This window comes from Eptesicus fuscus, chromosome 6 (genome assembly GCF_027574615.1).
Source record: "Eptesicus fuscus isolate TK198812 chromosome 6, DD_ASM_mEF_20220401, whole genome shotgun sequence".
NCBI lineage: Eukaryota > Metazoa > Chordata > Mammalia > Chiroptera > Vespertilionidae > Eptesicus > Eptesicus fuscus.
This window is the reverse complement of record NC_072478.1, coordinates 36,406,102-36,423,621: the sequence shown is the minus strand read 5'-3', so window position 1 is coordinate 36,423,621 and position 17,520 is coordinate 36,406,102. Positions and strand designations below refer to the sequence as shown.

The 17,520-nt window shown below is 37.8% G+C and overlaps 1 protein-coding gene and 1 pseudogene across 3 annotated transcripts in view; one reads left to right on the top strand and one right to left on the bottom strand.

Moving 5' to 3' along the window:
- GALNT7 (polypeptide N-acetylgalactosaminyltransferase 7) overlaps positions 1-11,789 on the top strand; it is a 130,608-nt gene extending 118,819 nt beyond the window's left edge. For all 3 annotated transcript variants that reach the window (XM_008155236.3, XM_028130710.2, XM_028130709.2), the window contains 4 exons: positions 1,453-1,671; positions 5,660-5,758; positions 6,695-6,823; positions 11,431-11,789. In XM_008155236.3, coding sequence (XP_008153458.1) covers positions 1,453-1,671; positions 5,660-5,758; positions 6,695-6,823; positions 11,431-11,568 — 585 coding nt within the window. In that variant the 3' untranslated portion in view covers positions 11,569-11,789. The remainder of the gene's footprint in view (positions 1-1,452; positions 1,672-5,659; positions 5,759-6,694; positions 6,824-11,430) is intronic.
- Positions 11,790-17,375: 5,586 nt separating this feature from the next.
- On the bottom strand, positions 17,376-17,520 carry LOC114227680 (small nucleolar RNA SNORA48; annotated as a pseudogene).

The window sequence follows — 17,520 nt, the reverse complement described above, 5'->3', positions numbered from 1 at the left end:
CACAAATCTACATGCTTTCCATAGGTTAATTTTTTAATTTTCACAACATACTAAAAGATAAAGACTATGATTATTCTCATCTTAAAACGAAAGTGAGGCCAGTTTTCTCTGAATCCTGCATTCATTCCTCCTGTGGCAAACTACTTGGAGGACTCCAAATGCACCATGACTTGCCATCTTCATTTGCCCTCAATACGATACCCACCTAATTAACCACTCTTTCAAGATTGAACCATCCAGCATCCCTCCATGGTGCCCCTTTCCACCCCAAACAAATATTCCTTCTTTTTGTTGCTATAACCTTATTTGTGTGCATTTAATTCTTCACATTCATTAGCATCTAGAAGACATGGACTGTGTCTAATTTTGGATAGATTTGCAAGGATTCAAAATACTTAGCTATACTACATGCTCTTTTAGGAGACTGCTGCCTAAGACTTGGTTGAAGCCACTAGCTTTTGCAATAACATGCCTGCAAGGTCACATTCACCCTTTGATAGTTATCTTGTAGTGTAGAAAAAAAATGTAAAAGAATGCTAGATTTTCCTACTCCTGATGGAAAACAATGGGCCAAATCCAGCCCTTTAGTAAATCAAGTTGTATTGGAGCACAACCCACACCCATTTGTTTACACCGTCTATGGCTACTTTCTCAGCAGAGATGAGTAGTTACAACAGAGATATCTATGGACCACTGAGCCAAAAATGCTTTCTCTCTGGCCCTTTACAACAAAGTTTGCTGATGCTGCCAGAGAAGACCAAGAGACTAGATTGAGTATGTACTAAATCTGTCCCATATATTCATGCCTACATGCAGCATTCGCTAAAACCTTAGAAGTTAGGTCTTTGTCAGTTATCACAATGTCAACTGATTTTTATTGTTCATTAGTTACTTTTTCTTAAAGTGCACCATCTGGGGAAAATACCCAGTTAATTCTGGGTTATGGTAAAATGGTCCTTTTATAGTTGTAAGATGTGTTTTATTAAAGTTATTGTTTTTCGTGATGGTTTCTGAAATGGGATTTTTTTCTTACAAAGATGTGTTTTTATTAAACAAAACTATTGTATGAAATGGGATTTTTTCCCTGCATATGCTAGTAGTATGGAGATAATTCTGGGAGGAGCACCAGTGTCTAGCCAGCCTCTCATAAACCCCCTCTAGGTAGCAAATTCTTCCTTTAGGAGCAGGACAGAATATATTCTCTTAGAATAGGTATTTATTGCAGCTAAGAGTCTATGTCCATCACTTTTTAGTTGAACACACATGATGATTTTTATCCTTGGTAGTTGACATATTAGAGTCATTAGCTCAGTTGCATTTTTGTTTAAATATTAGGTCTTATTGAGATAAGTTTGTCATATGTTGGTCATATTGCAGATGTCTAAGATAAGCTGTTTATGACATTACAAATATTTGTATTTGTTATAATGATATTAATTTTTTTCTCCACAGAATTATGTTAGAGTTGTTGAGGTCTGGTGGGATGAATATAAAGACTACTTCTATGCCAGTCGTCCTGAATCCAAGGCGTTAGCATATGGGGATATCTCTGAGCTGAAAAAATTTCGAGAAGATCACAACTGCAAAAGTTTCAAATGGTTCATGGAAGAGATTGCTTATGATATCACCTCACACTACCCTTTGCCACCCAAAAATGTTGACTGGGGAGAAGTAAGTATCAGTGATATTCAGATATCAAAGTGCATGTGTTTGGAGACGAGTTTGGGAGAATGCAGAGAAAGGTGAAATGTACGAGGGAGAAGAATCTTGAGGGAAAGTTTGGGTAAATCTGTCCGGTACCTCCCCCACCTTCCCAGTTACAACCACCCTGAGCAGCTGACTGTGTGTCCTCTCCTCTCTGCACATATGGCTCCTCTAGTCTGGAACACTGTCCACTCTCTCCTGCCACTTCTCTACCCCTCAATCTGACTCCCTTCCTTGGCTAATTACAACTTATTATTACTGCTTTCAATGTAGGAATTACCACTGTAGGCTTTTCTCAATGAAAAGTCTTTCTTTTTCTTTACCACTCCATCAAAAGACTCAGTCCTGTGGTTTTTGCATGATTTCTCATAACACTGAAAATTGCCTCTCTCTTAGCCAGTCAGTATTTGTTCGCCATTGTGTCCCAGTGAACTAATGCAGAGACCACCATGTACTAAGGCCCTCAAAAAGCTTGTCAAGTGAATGAATGAATGAATGAATGGTAACTGGAAATAATTAAAATCAAAGTCATTGATCTCTGTTGTCATTTCTTTGTTTCTTCAAACTTGCCTTTGTAACTGGGTGCATTTCTGATTCACCCACCCATATATATGGGTGCTGCCTCGTCGCTGTATTAAACATGCCACGAACTTTCACATCTATATGTTTTTGCTTGATTATATGTCCAACAAATATTGGCTGAGCCAGTCACTCTTCTATATAGAAAGAAAACAAGACAAACAAAGTCCTTTTCCACAGGAAACTTAGATGCTAGTGGATGAGAGACAACGCCCCCCCCCCCCCCAAAAAAAAAAAAAAACAACAGGAAAAACAAAGAAGATAATGATAGATGGTGGTAAAGGCTATGAGGGAAATTAGGTGATGTTCAAGAGGACATAAGGATAGGGTAGGGAAGGCTTTTCTGAGGAGGTAACATTAATCTGAGATCTGAAATCAGAGAGCTAGGGAAGTGTTCCAGGTAAAGAAAAGAATGAGTTTGAAGGCTCTGAGCCAGGAAATGCTTTGCATGCTTGAGCAGAAAAGAGCAGGTTTAATAAGGTGAAGTGACAGGCAGGTGAGGAGGGAGGACTTTTATCGTAAGGGTGGTAGGAAGCCATGCAAGGGTTTTTAAACAGAAAGGTAACGTGATTTGATTTATGCTGTTGTTTTAATCACACTGCTGTGAGAATTTAGAGTAGAAACAATAATGACATTTTAGGAAATCAGTAGGGTACTTCCAGTGAGAAGTGATGGGGGCTTGGACGAGAGTGGTGAAGACAGAGATGGAGAGAAGCATACAAAGTGAAGATCTGGAGGTAGGTCACTGATGGATTTGTATGCGAAGGACATGGGCCAGGATGACATCTAGTTTTGTTTTTTATTTGAGTAGTGGACCAAGTGGCATCTGAGATTAGGAAGTTGGTAGCCAGGATGAGTGAGAGGGGTCTGGAATAGCAAGTTCTCTATTGGTGTTCTGGACTTGTGAAAGGCCCAGGTGGAGTTGTCAAGTAGATCTTAAGCCGTGTATTACTGAAACCCAGAACAGAGGCCAAAGGTACATCTAAGAGTGTGTGTTTGGAGCCATCAGCAGGGGGTTGTTTCATGGGCTGGATGAGAAAACAGAGGACAGGGTCCGTTCCTAAGAAATTCCAAGAAGCCAACAAAGGACTCTATGCCACTCTCTCTGCACCTCTTATTTTAGTACCTTTTTTCTTATACCCTTATTTCACCTCTGTGAGCTATTACAGCAAGTTGTGTTTAACTCCCAACCAGACCATAGCCCCTGGCAGTTCAGACCCCAGTTTTGGTTATCTTTTAATCTCCTAATTCAGTGGTCGGCAAACTGCGCTCGCAAGCCACATGCGGCTCAGGAGCCGAGGTTTGCCACTCTGTTGACTAATGAGTTTGCCGATCACTGACCTAGACTCTCGATTCCAATAATTACAGGCTGTTGTTGTTCCTTCTGATTAAGCCCCTATCCCAGTGGTCGCAAACTCATTAGTCAACAGAGCAGCAAACCACAGCTCGCAAGCCGCATGTGGCTCGAGAGCCGCAGTTTGCCGACCACTGTCCTAATTAGTATAGTGCCTTCTATGCCGCAAAAGGAAGGCATTCTCTTGGTGATCTTGTCTGTCTGGTGGCTTTAAAACCATCTACATGCTGGTGACTCCAGTTTCTATCTTTAACCTAAATCTGTCTCCCAGAGCTCAGACAAGTATATCCAACTGCCTACTGGACCTCTCCATTTGACTAATAGGCATTTCAAACTCAACGCATCCAACAGTGACCTCCCTGTCTCCCCTCCCCAGCCTATCTTTGCTGATTGCTCAGGCCAAAGCTTTGGAGTCTCTTTTGAATCCTTTCCTTCTCTCTCACTTACATCTAGTTCGACTCTGATTGATCCTTTCTTACTCTCGTCTAAGCCACTGAGACTAGCTTTGCCTTCCTACATCCTGTTCTAAACACAGCAGTCAGGGTGGTCTTTCAAAAATGATCGTGTTCCTGTTAGAAACCTGCAGTGACACCTCCTGTCCCTCAAAGGGAAGGCACAGTCCTTTCCAGTAGCCTCTAGGGCCTGCATCTCTGGCCCTATTCCTCTCTGGCCTCATCTGCTACTCCTCTCCTCACTCACTCCGGCCCCACTGTTCTCCTTACTTACTGCAGGCAGCCTTTGCTGCCCCCTCTGCCTGGACCGCCTTCCCTCTGCATGCGTAGCTCTACACCTCAAGTCTGCTCCCATGGCACCTTCTCAGTGAGAGCCACCTGCTATCCCCCAAACACTCCTAGCCACACAGGCCCTCATTAACTTGCTCTTTTTCTTTTGTTTCACGGCGCCTATCACTCTATTGTGGCTTGGGCTTAAATTCTGTTTTCTTCCCTAGAATATAAGCTCACTGGGGTAAGGGTCTTTATCTGTTTCATTCATGGGTGTATCAGAGCCTCCAACATACCTGACACAGTACTCACTTCATATTGGATGAATAAATAAATGCCTAAGTGAGTAAATAGATGGGATTTTCTGTCCTCCCTTTACAGTCTCAATCTGAATTTAACCGCTTCCTGTTCTGGCACCTTACGTTTCACTCTTCAGCCTTCCCTGCACATTCAGGGTAACACCCACCAGCTGCTTCAGAATTTCTCCAGGCGGCTATGGGAGAGGGCTCTTCCTCCTAACGTCCATCCCTCCATCCTGACTGACTTGACCCCTCAGCCTCCCTGCAGACGTGAGGGTCCTGAGGACCAGGACTTCCTTTTGCTTCTCTTTGTATCTTCTCAAGCTCTTACATTGTCACGGGTATATACTGACTAAATGAATAAAACATATAGTAATCTATAACTGAGATATATAATATTTCTAAAAAGGGAAAAGGTTATCTTTATAAGAAATATGCATTTCCAAGATGGAAACTGTGTTGGCTTTTCATCTCCCTTATCCTTAGAGAAAAGTCTCACTGCCTGATCCGGCTGCCATAACGTTCGCCCCTTAGGTCCCTGCAGACAGCTACCAAAGTGCCTCTCAGCCATTTGGGAGTTACCCTACAAATTCAGTTCTGGTCTGGACATCTAGGGCCAGTGTCTGTGACCACTGTGGTCAGGTAACTCTAGTTGCTTCTTATTCACGTGAATTATCTGAGTCTGAGATTGTACTTAATAGTTACTATCTTTTCTTTTTTTTTCTTCTGTGGTATTTTATCAAAATCTATAGGCCAGTGCCCTTCCTGAGAATGAGCCTATTCTAATATTGAGTTAAAGACCCTCAATTATTTCAAAGGTGACTACTATGTTCTAAGCTATTCCAAGACTAACAATAAATACAGTAATAACCTGGCATTACACATACCCATATGTCCACTATGAACTGCAATATTTAACATGAAACTCTTTTACTCTGATGTTAGGGCATAATAAAAACTAAACGGTTGCCTGCTATTGGTTCTTTGTTCCTTGTTTTTAGATCAGAGGCTTTGAATCTGCTTACTGCATTGATAGCATGGGAAGGACGAATGGAGGCTTCGTTGAACTAGGACCCTGCCACAGGATGGGAGGGAACCAGGTAAATTACCTCCTTTCATATTTAAGTTGGTTCTGCAGTGAGAGCTGCCAGGCTTGTTGATCTTGGGAATTCCTTTGGTTTTTAGTTTGGTAATTTTCTTTGTTTGGTAAAGTAAACCTTTCTGTAAAAAAAGAAAAAACTGAGCTAAAACTTTTAGTTAAATGAGGGTATAATAGCAGCACTGCTTTTCACATAAGCAGTCACAATCTAGAATTTAATAGAAGACATTCTATCCTATATAATAAAAGGGTAATATGCAAATCAACCGAACAGCGGGACAACCGGTAGCTATGACTCACACTGACCACCAGGGGGCAGACGCTCAATGCAGGGGCTGCCCCCTGGTGGTCAGTGCGCTCCCACAGGGGGCGCGCCACTCAGCCAGGAGCAGGGCTCACGCTGGCAAGGCAGCGGCAATAGCGGGAGCCTCTCCCCGCTCTGCGGCTGTCCGACTGACAGAGAGGCACCAGCCTCTAGTTAGAATGTATTCTTGTGTGAGTCTATAACTCTGCATGCCTAGCTCCCTAACAATTGTATCTGTAAATATTATCCAGAATTCCACATTTCCTCCCAATAAGCTGGAATGTTACTGCCAGTAATGTATATTCCCCTAATATATTTTCCTACTTTCTTATGTATTTTTCTTGCCTCCAATTTAGATTGTAAGACATCAGATCTGTTTTCACTTGTATTTTCTCACATTGTTGGTACATGATAAATATGTGTTAATGACCCCTTCTGTATCTAAGAGGGTAAAGAGCATAATCCTTCCATTGTTAGTTCATTAACATCAAAATGAATACAATTCCGGTCTTTGGATTTATAGTTCTGAATGTACAAAAATATTATAAAAAAATAAGATAGCCATTGAGTTAGCTTTTGTGTATCAGCAGAGAAGGTGCCTCTGTTATTTTTTTATTTCTTTTTTTTTAATAGCTTTTCCGAATCAACGAAGCAAATCAACTCATGCAATATGACCAGTGTTTGACAAAGGGGCCTGATGGATCAAAAATCATGATTACACACTGTAACCTAAATGAATATAAGGAATGGCAGTACTTCAAGGTATTCTGCATTTCAACTTCCAAAATAAAATTATATGCTATTTCATTTTAATAACACCTACATTGTGGAATTTAGATGTATAAATCTTAAAACCTGCATTCAAATTGACTTGCATTGCCCTCTCATTTAGTCATTTGTTTTCCTGAGCACTAATGACTCCATTGTTCCATAATGAAGCATCATTTTTATTCTCTGGTGCAATATTGTCATGTAATGAGGTCATGAGATATCCGCAAAGACCCGCTAATGTCAGTAACCCGGGAAATCAGTGTTCTGTGAGGGCAAATATATGTAACAAAAAATACTGTGTTTATATTTCATGTTGTCCAGCAGGTGGCGTTGGAGACAGACAAATAACACTTGGAAATCTAGGCCTTCGTTACTTATCGTTTTATAGATACAATAGTTAGATAAATGTTGCCTGTTTCTTGCTTTAAAAGTCATATTTAGTTGACACTGTGGGAAGGAACAGTTTTTCTATTTTAGCTGTGAATATTCAAGAGTTCTGTGCCAAGTTGAGGATTCCATCATATTGATGGATTTATGTATAATTTTCAAAGTATGCACTTGGCTAAAATAAATATATTGCAAAACATAAAGTTCGGAAAGCTGCCCCAATCTGAAATAACCTGGCAACCTCAACTTTATTTTTACTCATTTAATATATGTTACCATACCCTGACTGTCATGCAAGCACTTGTTTGCTCTGTTGGTATGTATTATGACCTAGCTTAATATTCCCAGTCATCAACATTCATAGATAATTACTATAAAGTGGTGAGTGCGTCAATTGCTGATTTTTTTATAACAAGTTAGGAAGGAGAAGATCAGCATAAATCTTGAAGAACAGAGCATTTATTTCCACAAAGAAATGAATAATAGCAATAAGTGATGGGGTCAGTGAGAACAATATTAGTAAAGTAGTAAAAGAAGGCTGAAAGACCAGAAATTACCATTGAGAAGTAATAGATAAAAAATGAAATGTGCATATTTTAGATATTTTAAAGGGCACAGCACTAAATATACATTTGTGCATCAGATGTTACTAAACATACAGGGGTGGGCAAAAGTAGGCTTATAGTTGTGAGTACATGAAAGAGTTTATTCTTGTATTATTTATTATTATTTCTATTATTATTGTTGGTTTTATTATTTCATATCCTTACTTATAATTTATCTTTTAGGTAATGATGGCTGATAATTTAACTAATGACCAATGAAAGTGGATAGTGAAATCTACTTTTGCCCACTCCTGAATACTGGGGCCCGATGATGTAGTGACTTCAAAAAATAAGCACATCATACTACAATAGCAGAGAAGGAGGGGAAAAGGTAGAAATTAAAATAAACACAATGCCATAAGACAGCAGAAGAGAGATTAATAGGCATTATTTCTGATGAGTTTCATAGAAGAAGTATCATTGTACCAGTATCACTGAAGTATAAAGAGACTTCTCATGGAGAGTAAGTAAGACAAATGGGTGAGCAAAGGCATGGCATGAAAGTGTGTAGAGAAAAATTCTAGGAATCATGTTTAGAATTGCCCTCCATATGACAGAACATTGAACTTCACTTTGTAAGTTTAGGAGAGCAGTTGGCATTATTTGAGGAATGTAGTGATAGGAAACAATGGATATTTTTAGGAAAATAATTCTGGAAACATTGTGAAATATGAACTGAAACGCTTCATCACAAGTTCTCAAATGCATCGGTCTCTGGATTCCGTTTACACTCTTAAAAATTATTGAAACTCTTCTCACACAGATTATGTTTATGTAGATTATAGCTAACAAAATACCCAAAATTAGAAGTTAATCCAATAAATTGTACAGGTATTTATGTATTAATTTATAATTTATATAAAACTAATATTAGCCCTATTGCATATTAATATAAATAATACTTTTTTTTAAATATATTTTATTGATTTTTTACAGAGAGGAAGAGAGAGGGATAGAGAGTTAGAAACATCGATGAGAGAGAAACATCGATCAGCTGCCTCTTGCACACCCCCCACTGGGGATGTGCCTGCAACCAAGGTACATGCCCTTGACCGGAATCGAACCTGGGACCCTTGAGTCCGCAGGCCGACGCTCTATCCACTGAGCCAAACCGGTTTTGGCTATAAATAATACTTTTAATGAATAATAACTTTTTCAAAAAAGTGAGAAAGGCATTGTTTTATAGTTTTGCAAATCCCTTATCTGGTTTAGTAGAAGGCAGCTGAATTCTCATACCAATTCTACATTCCATTTGAAATTATATCTTGTTTTAGTTGAAGTAGATGAGGGAAATCTAGCCTCACATAAACATGCAGTTGGAAAAGAGGAATAATTTAATAGCATTTTCAGATAATTTGGCTATTCCTTGATGCTACTACACAAGTCTATAAGTGATAGTTTCTTAAGTTATTTGTCATTTAAAATCTGAAACCATATAAGTGAACACTGTTCTATGTTAAAATCCATTGGTCTTTGAGTGGATTTTTTACCCATGTCAGCTTTTGTAACATCATGCATTGCTCATTTAGAAAATCATGGTTCACTAAGTCATGATCATGTAAATGGTGACACATTTCATTGTGCAATGTCAAAAATATACATATTAGGAAGCTATCAAGTTCACGGTGGTGGTCGCCAGTTTTCAAAAATTCTTAATTTTTGCTTGAAAACTCAACTTGTAGCAATGGCAACAAATACTGTCAGATTTGTGGATTTATTTTTTGTGATTGTTGTTTTTCTTCTTGAAGGGACAGGCTCACTTCCTTTTCATGAAAATGTCTACAAAGTTTGAATAATTGTAGTTTGTCTGTGAGTTGACCTTTCTAGTCAAAATGACAAATCATGGCCCTAACCAGTTTGACTCAGTGGATAGAGCGGCCTGCGGACTGAAAGGTCCCAGGTTCGGTTCCGATCAAGGGCATGTACCTTGATTGCGGGCACATCCCCAGTGGGGGGTGTACAGGAGGCAGCTCATCAATGTTTCTCTCTCATTGATGTTTCTAACTCTCTATCCCTCTCCCTTCCTCTCTGTAAAAAATCAATAAAATATATTTTAGAAATAAAAAATGACAAATCATTCAAAAAGCAGCTAGTTGAACTCTCAAGTCAAACAGTTGCATGTGTACTTTCCCTCAAGATAACCGTGGTAATCACTATACAGAAGTGTCTTATGCATATTTCCCATTTCATCTTATAGACTATTTTTAAAAGTATACTCAAGGGTCAAGATTTAGTAAAACTAGTAAGTTTTACAGCTTCATCGAGGACATTCTTAAGTGAAACTGGCATTTCCTTCTTTAACTGTTAGAATGTGACTATGAGCAGTTTAGTGACTCTGCTTAACTTATGCTGAGGCACCGGCACTTTTACCCACCATTGCTTTTGCACCGTCAGATAAAAGTCAATACGAGGAAAACGGCAAGTGGGGTCTTGGTATTATTACGAAAGTAGTTTTGACCTTACAGATACAATCTGAGATAGTCTGAGGACCACCCTGTAAGAAGCCTTGAAGTATGTGAAGAAACCTACAACAGATGATGAGGGCTAAACTAAGGCATTGCAATGGGGATGGGAAAGGGTATATACACCAGTGATATTGCAAATATCACACCTTGTGACTGCTCAACAGGAAGGGAGGGAGAGAGAGGAAGTGAGGAAGGGAAGGAAGGTAAAACATGAATGTCTCTATCATGAGGACTGGAAAGCTGATATTGTCATTAGTCAGAATAGGAATTAGAAAAATAGATTTGGAGGGGAAGATAATGAATTTAGGTTTGTATGCACTGAACTTGCGGTACCAGCAGTACATTATAACTTGTAAGTCTTTATATAAACAATAAAAGCACTTAGAAGACTGACGATCAAGAAAAGTTTGAAGTCTGATGTATGGTTGGTTGGTTGAAGCCTGTCCATCTTGCTTGAATTATCTTTTTTTTCCAAAAAAAATTTTTCAAGTACAGTTGACATTCAATATTATATTAGTTTCAGGTGTATAGTATAATGGTTAATCCCCCCAATAAGTCTAGTACCCAGCTGACACCATACATAGTTATTACAGTATTATATTCCCTATGCTGTACTTTATATCCCTGTGACTATTTTGTAATGGAACAGAATAGAGAGCCCAGAAATATATCTATGCCTACTTGATTAATTAATCTATGACAGAGGAGACAAGAATAGACAATGGGGTAAAGACAGTCTCTTCAATAAATGGTGATGGGAAAACTGCACAGGTACATGCAAAAAAATGAAACTAGATCACTCTCTTACACCATATATAAGAATAAGCTCAAAGTAGATTAAAAACTTAAAATGTAAGACCCATAAAACTCCTAGAAGAAAGCATAGGCACTAAACTCTGACATGCTCTTCTTAATGTTTTTTTGGATATGTCTCCTCCGGCAAGGGAAACAAAAGAAAAAATAAACAAATGGGACTACATCAAACTAAAAGGTTTTTGCATAACAAAGGAAACCATCAACAAAACGTCAAGACGGCCTACTGATTTGAATTAACTTCGTATGAAAGCCAAATAAGGACTTCTTCTAATGTCAGTAACATCAAAAAAGTACAAATTTAAAACTTTTTTTCTGTGTTTTCCAGAACCTGCACAGGTTTACTCACATTCCTTCCGGAAAGTGCTTAGACCGCTCGGATGTCCTCCATCAAGTGTTTCTCTCCAATTGTGACTCCAGTAAAATGACTCAGAAGTGGGAAATGAATAACATCCATAGTGTTTAGAAAGAATAAAAGAAACCAATAACCTACCTACTGACACATAAATTTTCACAGGACTGAAAACCGCCTGAAACCTGCTGCAACTATTATTAACTCTGTACAGCTCCAAACCCAGCACCTCCTGATAGGTTTGAAGGACATTGATAAACTGTGACTTTACAATAACATTGTCATCTGCAGTTACTGTTTACAAAACTGCTTTTACCTTAAACTTTATAGATGTTTACATCTTTTTGTTTTGTTTTGTTTTAAGATGATGTCGGTAATTTGTGCATTTGTATCTGTTCAGAACAGAGCTAAAAGCATCTTTGTCTTCTTTGGGATTACACTCAGGGGTCTGACAGGCAGTTTGATTTTTTTTTTTTTAACACACTTGAAAAAGGTTGGAGTAACCAGACTTTCATATATAACTTGGTGATTATCAACCTGTTGTGTCTTTATTTAATTTTACATCTTTTTGAAGCACTGCCACAGGTTATTAGCCAAGGTGGCCTTCCTTCACAGTCATGCTGCTTTTTTGAAAGGTGAATTTCAACACATTTAGTGCCTCTTTCATTTTCTCAGTATATATTTCAAGAGCTTTCAATGAAATGTATAGGATGGTAATGATGGAATGGTCACCAGTAAATACTTTTACTACACAGAAATGAATTTATGTGCTACCATTTGCTCTGAGATCAAATGTTGTATGGCTTGAAAAAAATAACAAGAAATCCCAAAGAATTCCCATAGGAATTGAAGATTGTATGGCATTAAGTTCCTTACTTGCTGGCATTCCCACTGCCCTCTGTTAATACCAACTAAGAGAGCAGAAGGGTCTGCCAACTAGAGAAAAATCGACCATTGACCTCTGGAATTTACTTTCCCCCAATACCTGTCATTTTAGAAAACTATAATTCTCAGTTTCAAATCTTAAAATGGGGGCGAGGGGAGGTAACAAAAACAACAAAACACTGCTGTAAACCAACATCAAAGGTTCATTCTGAATTAAGAATTTTCGAACCCTTGTTAAATTAAGCCTTACAAAGCTCCTGTGTATTATAACCTAAGCTGTGCAACCTTTCAAGCCAAGAGTGAATGGATGTTTTATTTATATCTTCATCCAAATGAAATTCCCTGCACATTTTTTAAAAATTTAAAAAGGCTATTTAAAAATACAGTTCATTAACAAATATGAACTCCTTTCTGTTAGATTAAGTGTTAGTTCCCTAATCTTTATTTTTTTTATTTCCCCCCCTCCAGTCTTTATTAATTTTTTTAGGAAGTATATTTCTATTAGTATTTTTCCAGTAAATAGAAGACTTGTTTGGATTTAAACATTTACTAAGACAGTATAGGAAAACCAAATACTGGAGATGATTGGTTAGGTTTTTATTTCTAACGAAATACTCTTTTCTTACTCAAAATATTAAAATGCTATATTAATAAGCCTGACCGGCGTGACTCAGTGGTTGAGCATCGACCTCTGAACCAGGAGGTCACAGTTCGATTCCTGGTCAGGGCACAAGGTTGCAGGCTCGATCCCCAGTAGGGGGCGGGCAGGAAGCAGCCAATCAATGATTCTCATCATTGATGTTTCTTTCTCTCTGAAATCAATAAAAATATACTTTTTTTAATAATAAAATGCTATGTTAAGTGGGGGGCAAATAACATGAGTTGGGAAATGGCAAGTAAATTAAGCATTTTTGATCCTATAATCATGATATCATTACAATGAAAGGAATTCACAAACTACTGCCAGAGGGAAATACTTTTAATTAAAGCTCATAAAAGAAAAGAAAAAAAACCACCTACATTTGTTTAAAAGTCTACAAATCTGTTTCTTCCAAGGCTAGTCCTTAAATTTGGAGAGTGAGTTAAATATCCTAAACAGAATTTTATTTATAATTTTGAACTATTTGTATTTTGCTACTGATCTATAATCAACCATTTTAACTTTCATTCATCTCTAGAGATGTTTAAAAAGGAGTAAATTTATATGCTTAAATAATTGCAAAATAAATCAACTATAAGAAAGAAAGAGAATTGGTACTTACAATTACTTGTGTGTTTGCAAATAGGCTCCATTTTTCTTGTTGAATAAATTATAACCTTGTTAACTATGCATAGGCCTAAGAAAGGTGGCACATAAACTGTGCATGTAAATTTTAAATAGATATTTTGTGCAATTCGTTAAGATAATCTATGAAAATGATTCTCTATATTGAAATCAGAAACCTTACCAAACACAAAAGAAAAAAAAACATCAGAAGCTGCTGCCATAATGACTATTTTCTACTGTAGGCCGCTTTGGAAATAATTCCCATATCCTTGCTTTGTAAGTTGATAATATCACTATGCATTTCTACACATTTTATAAATTTGATTTGTGCAGATTTTGATACACTGTATGTTTCTGTAGAAATTGTATAAATATTCAGAATTTTATTAGGGATAAATTTGAGAAGTTTATGTATATCTTAATTCTGGGTTGCTTGTTTTTTAGATGAGAAAAAATAAAATACTGTATTTTAATTCATGGGGTTTTTTTTCAGTACTTGTAATCGTTTCTAAATCTAATCACTGCACATTTGAAGTAATAACTGGATTGTTCATAAGATAAACAAGTAGAATAGCTAAGATATCATAAGCCATAGTTATATATTGAGTTTGTGCTTGAGTTTGGGGTTGAGTTCTTAGAGTGTGCTTAGAATACTCAGACCTTACCTACCAGTATGTGTAGGAAGGAAACAAAGGTTTATTTTTGCCTCTGGTTACTTATGTGTAGCAATTTTTTTTTTAAGTCCCATATCCAATTATAAAAAAAAAACAACCCCAGCAACATACATCTTTTTTGACAGTATATTCTACAATATAATTGCCTATTGAAAGCAAAAATGTCTTTTAAGTCAAAATTCTCTACAACTGACTGAGTAGAAAGAAGGGAAGCCTACGAAAATGAAATTAGAAATAGGCCATAGGACCTTGTGGCACAACACATGGCATCTCAAGAAGATTGGCTACTAACATCCAAGTAAGTGACCCTGTTGATTTGGGAAACTTGCTCTAAACTGACTTTGCTATTGTGTCTTCCAATTCTCAGCTCCTATGCCTAAAAAATAAGAAAAACTGGCAGCTCCAGACTGGAGTAAATGTGGGCTCACATATTTCTTAAGATAGTCTCTCGTGGGGATCTTGAAATAAATTTCATTTCTGGATAGAATGTAATTGGGGAAAAAATCCACTTATAATTCAGTAGAAAATATGACAAGTACCTGACCTGAGCCAGATACTCAGTAGGCCAACAGTTTGTGCATGTGACAATCCATTTAAAAACACTTTTAGAAAGTATTGAGCATTATAAAAATGCATGTTATTCATGAGAATCAATCTGTTGCAAGAAAATGGACAAAAGTCAGAATGATTTGAGGGGAATGCTATCCCTAGAGATTAAAGGAGGGACTATTTCTAAATTCAATAATTGCTTTGCAGTTTTCATTTTTAAAATTTTGAAATGCCCATAATTAAGGTTGTTGGATGTCTGTTTTCTAAGTGAATCAGGCCTGGTAACCGCATCTGAGCAGAGGTGGGATAAAGGGTTCTGCAATTTTCATAATAGAATGATGTTTCCATCTGGTCATCTGAATAGTAGTATAGTATATGGACTTTGTATTGGAATCCCTACTCCACTACAAATTACTTGTGTGACCTTGGATAAGTTATTTAACCTCTATGCCTCAGTTTTCCCTTTTGTAAGTGCTTATTTCATAGGATTGTTACTAGGATTGAATAAGTTAACATACATAAAGTACTAGAATAGTTCTTGCATATATTCAGGGTAATATAAATTTTAGCTATTATTACCTCATTTCAAAGTTTTAAAATCTGTCAATATCAGATTTAAGACAGCTACACTGCAGACTTTCTATAAGTGTGTGTGTGTGTGTGTGTGTGTGTGTGTGTGTATACCTGTGCTTCATATATGAGATATTATTCCTACTTTACAAGTGAAGAAATGAAGTTCAAAGTTAAGCTTCCTCTTAAACTGGGGGTGAACTAGTGCTCAATAAGGGAATAAACTGTTTATCACACAATTCATATAGCATGTGTAGGATGTAATCTTCAGTGGTCCAATTTAACCCTTGGATAAAATTACTAATAAGTGCATCTTGAAGAATGTATTCTTTAAATTATGAAATTTGTCTCTGGCTTTTGATATGAGCAAGTAAACTCTAGCTGTACTAACAAATGCACAAAGCAAAACTAAAACTTTCAGTAAAATATAGAGATCAACAGACTTCCATGTCTGACCATACATAGTAATGAGTATTGGACATATACTCCTGTCCTAAACAACTATAAAACTGGACAAAATATATGGGGCAAATGTTTTCAGGAGTTGTATAACAGGCAAAGCCGACTGAGATACTTGAGAGAAGGGAAGCACAGCAGGTAAACCCCAGGTTCACCATGTCTGTCTACCAAACATGGTACAGGAACGTGGAGCTCAAACAGTGGTCATACCGCTAAGGAGGCGAAGAGTGAGTTTGGGGCCCCTGAGACAGCTGGAATTTACAGGAGAGGTTACTGTAGAGGAGTGCACTTGACCACCAGGAGACCTGCACAGAAGTTTGTATAGCACTGCCATTTACAATAGCAAAAGCCCCAGGAACACCAGGGGAATGGACAAATTGTGATATAATCATACAATGGAATGTTACAAAGCAATGAACATGAATGAACTAGTCATCCTATATAATAAAACCCTTATATGCAAATCGACTGAGTGGCGGAATGACCAGTTGCTATGATGCGCACTGACCACCAGGGGGCAGACGCTCAATGCAGGATCTGTCCCTTGCTGGTCAGTGTGCTCCCGCTGGGGAGCACTGCTCAGCCAGAAGCCAGGCTCACAGCTGGTGAGCTCAGCGGTGGGGGCGGGAGCTTCTCCCACCTCTGCTGTAGGCAGGCGGTAAGGTGTAAGGGATCCTGGACTGTGAGAGCCCTGGACTGCGAGAGGGATGTCTGACTGCCCAAGGGGATCAGGCCTAAGTTGGCAGGCGGACATACCCCAAGGGGTCCTGGACTGCGAGAGGGCACAGGCCGGGCTGAGAGACACCCCCCCCCCCCACCCCAGTGCACCAATTTCATGCAACAGGCCTCTAGTATACTATAAGTCATTAAGATACTGTTGAGGGACAAAGACAATTCCCAAAAGACTATTCAACAAACACTTTCTGTAAAATCAAAAGCAACTAAAATTAAACATCCAGTCACTTATTTATATGTGGTACAGAGGTTAAATAAACTTGTCCAAGCTTACAAATTTAGTATTGGAGCCAAAGTCATAACTCTAATATTCCATGTCCTCAGAACCCTGTGGGATAAATTTCTATCAGTGTTTTCCATGTTAACTGCAGTTTTCCTCTCCACCTTGATTATCAAGAATCTCAGAACTAAATCTAATATTCTTATCATAAAACTATATTAACCCATAAATATTGGTATGTATTTTTTAACTAACATTTATTGGCTATTTACTTTTTCTGGCCAATAGGACAAGTGTTTAAAATGCAATGCCTTATTTAATACTAAAAAAAAAAAAAATTCTCATTTTACAGATGGGGAAACTGAAAGGTTACATGACTTGTCTGATGTTACTGAACCAAAAAGAAACACAGCCCAACTCTGAACCAATTCCCAGGTATAAGCTTTATTACTTTACTCTTAATTTCTTTCATAACCTTGTTTTTCCTTTTGTACATGAGTATTTTTTTCTTTGTATAAGTGATCCCATCTTTTTTTTTTCTTCTTTCTTTTCTTTTTTCATTTTATGTGCCTCAGGCATGAAACAGCTCTGGCCACTGACACAGGCATCAAGCTAGGATGAACTAAGGACTGTACATCTACTTTTCCTCTGATTGATATAAGAGCAACACCACTAATGAGGTGTCTCCTTGCCCATTGCCAGAGGGT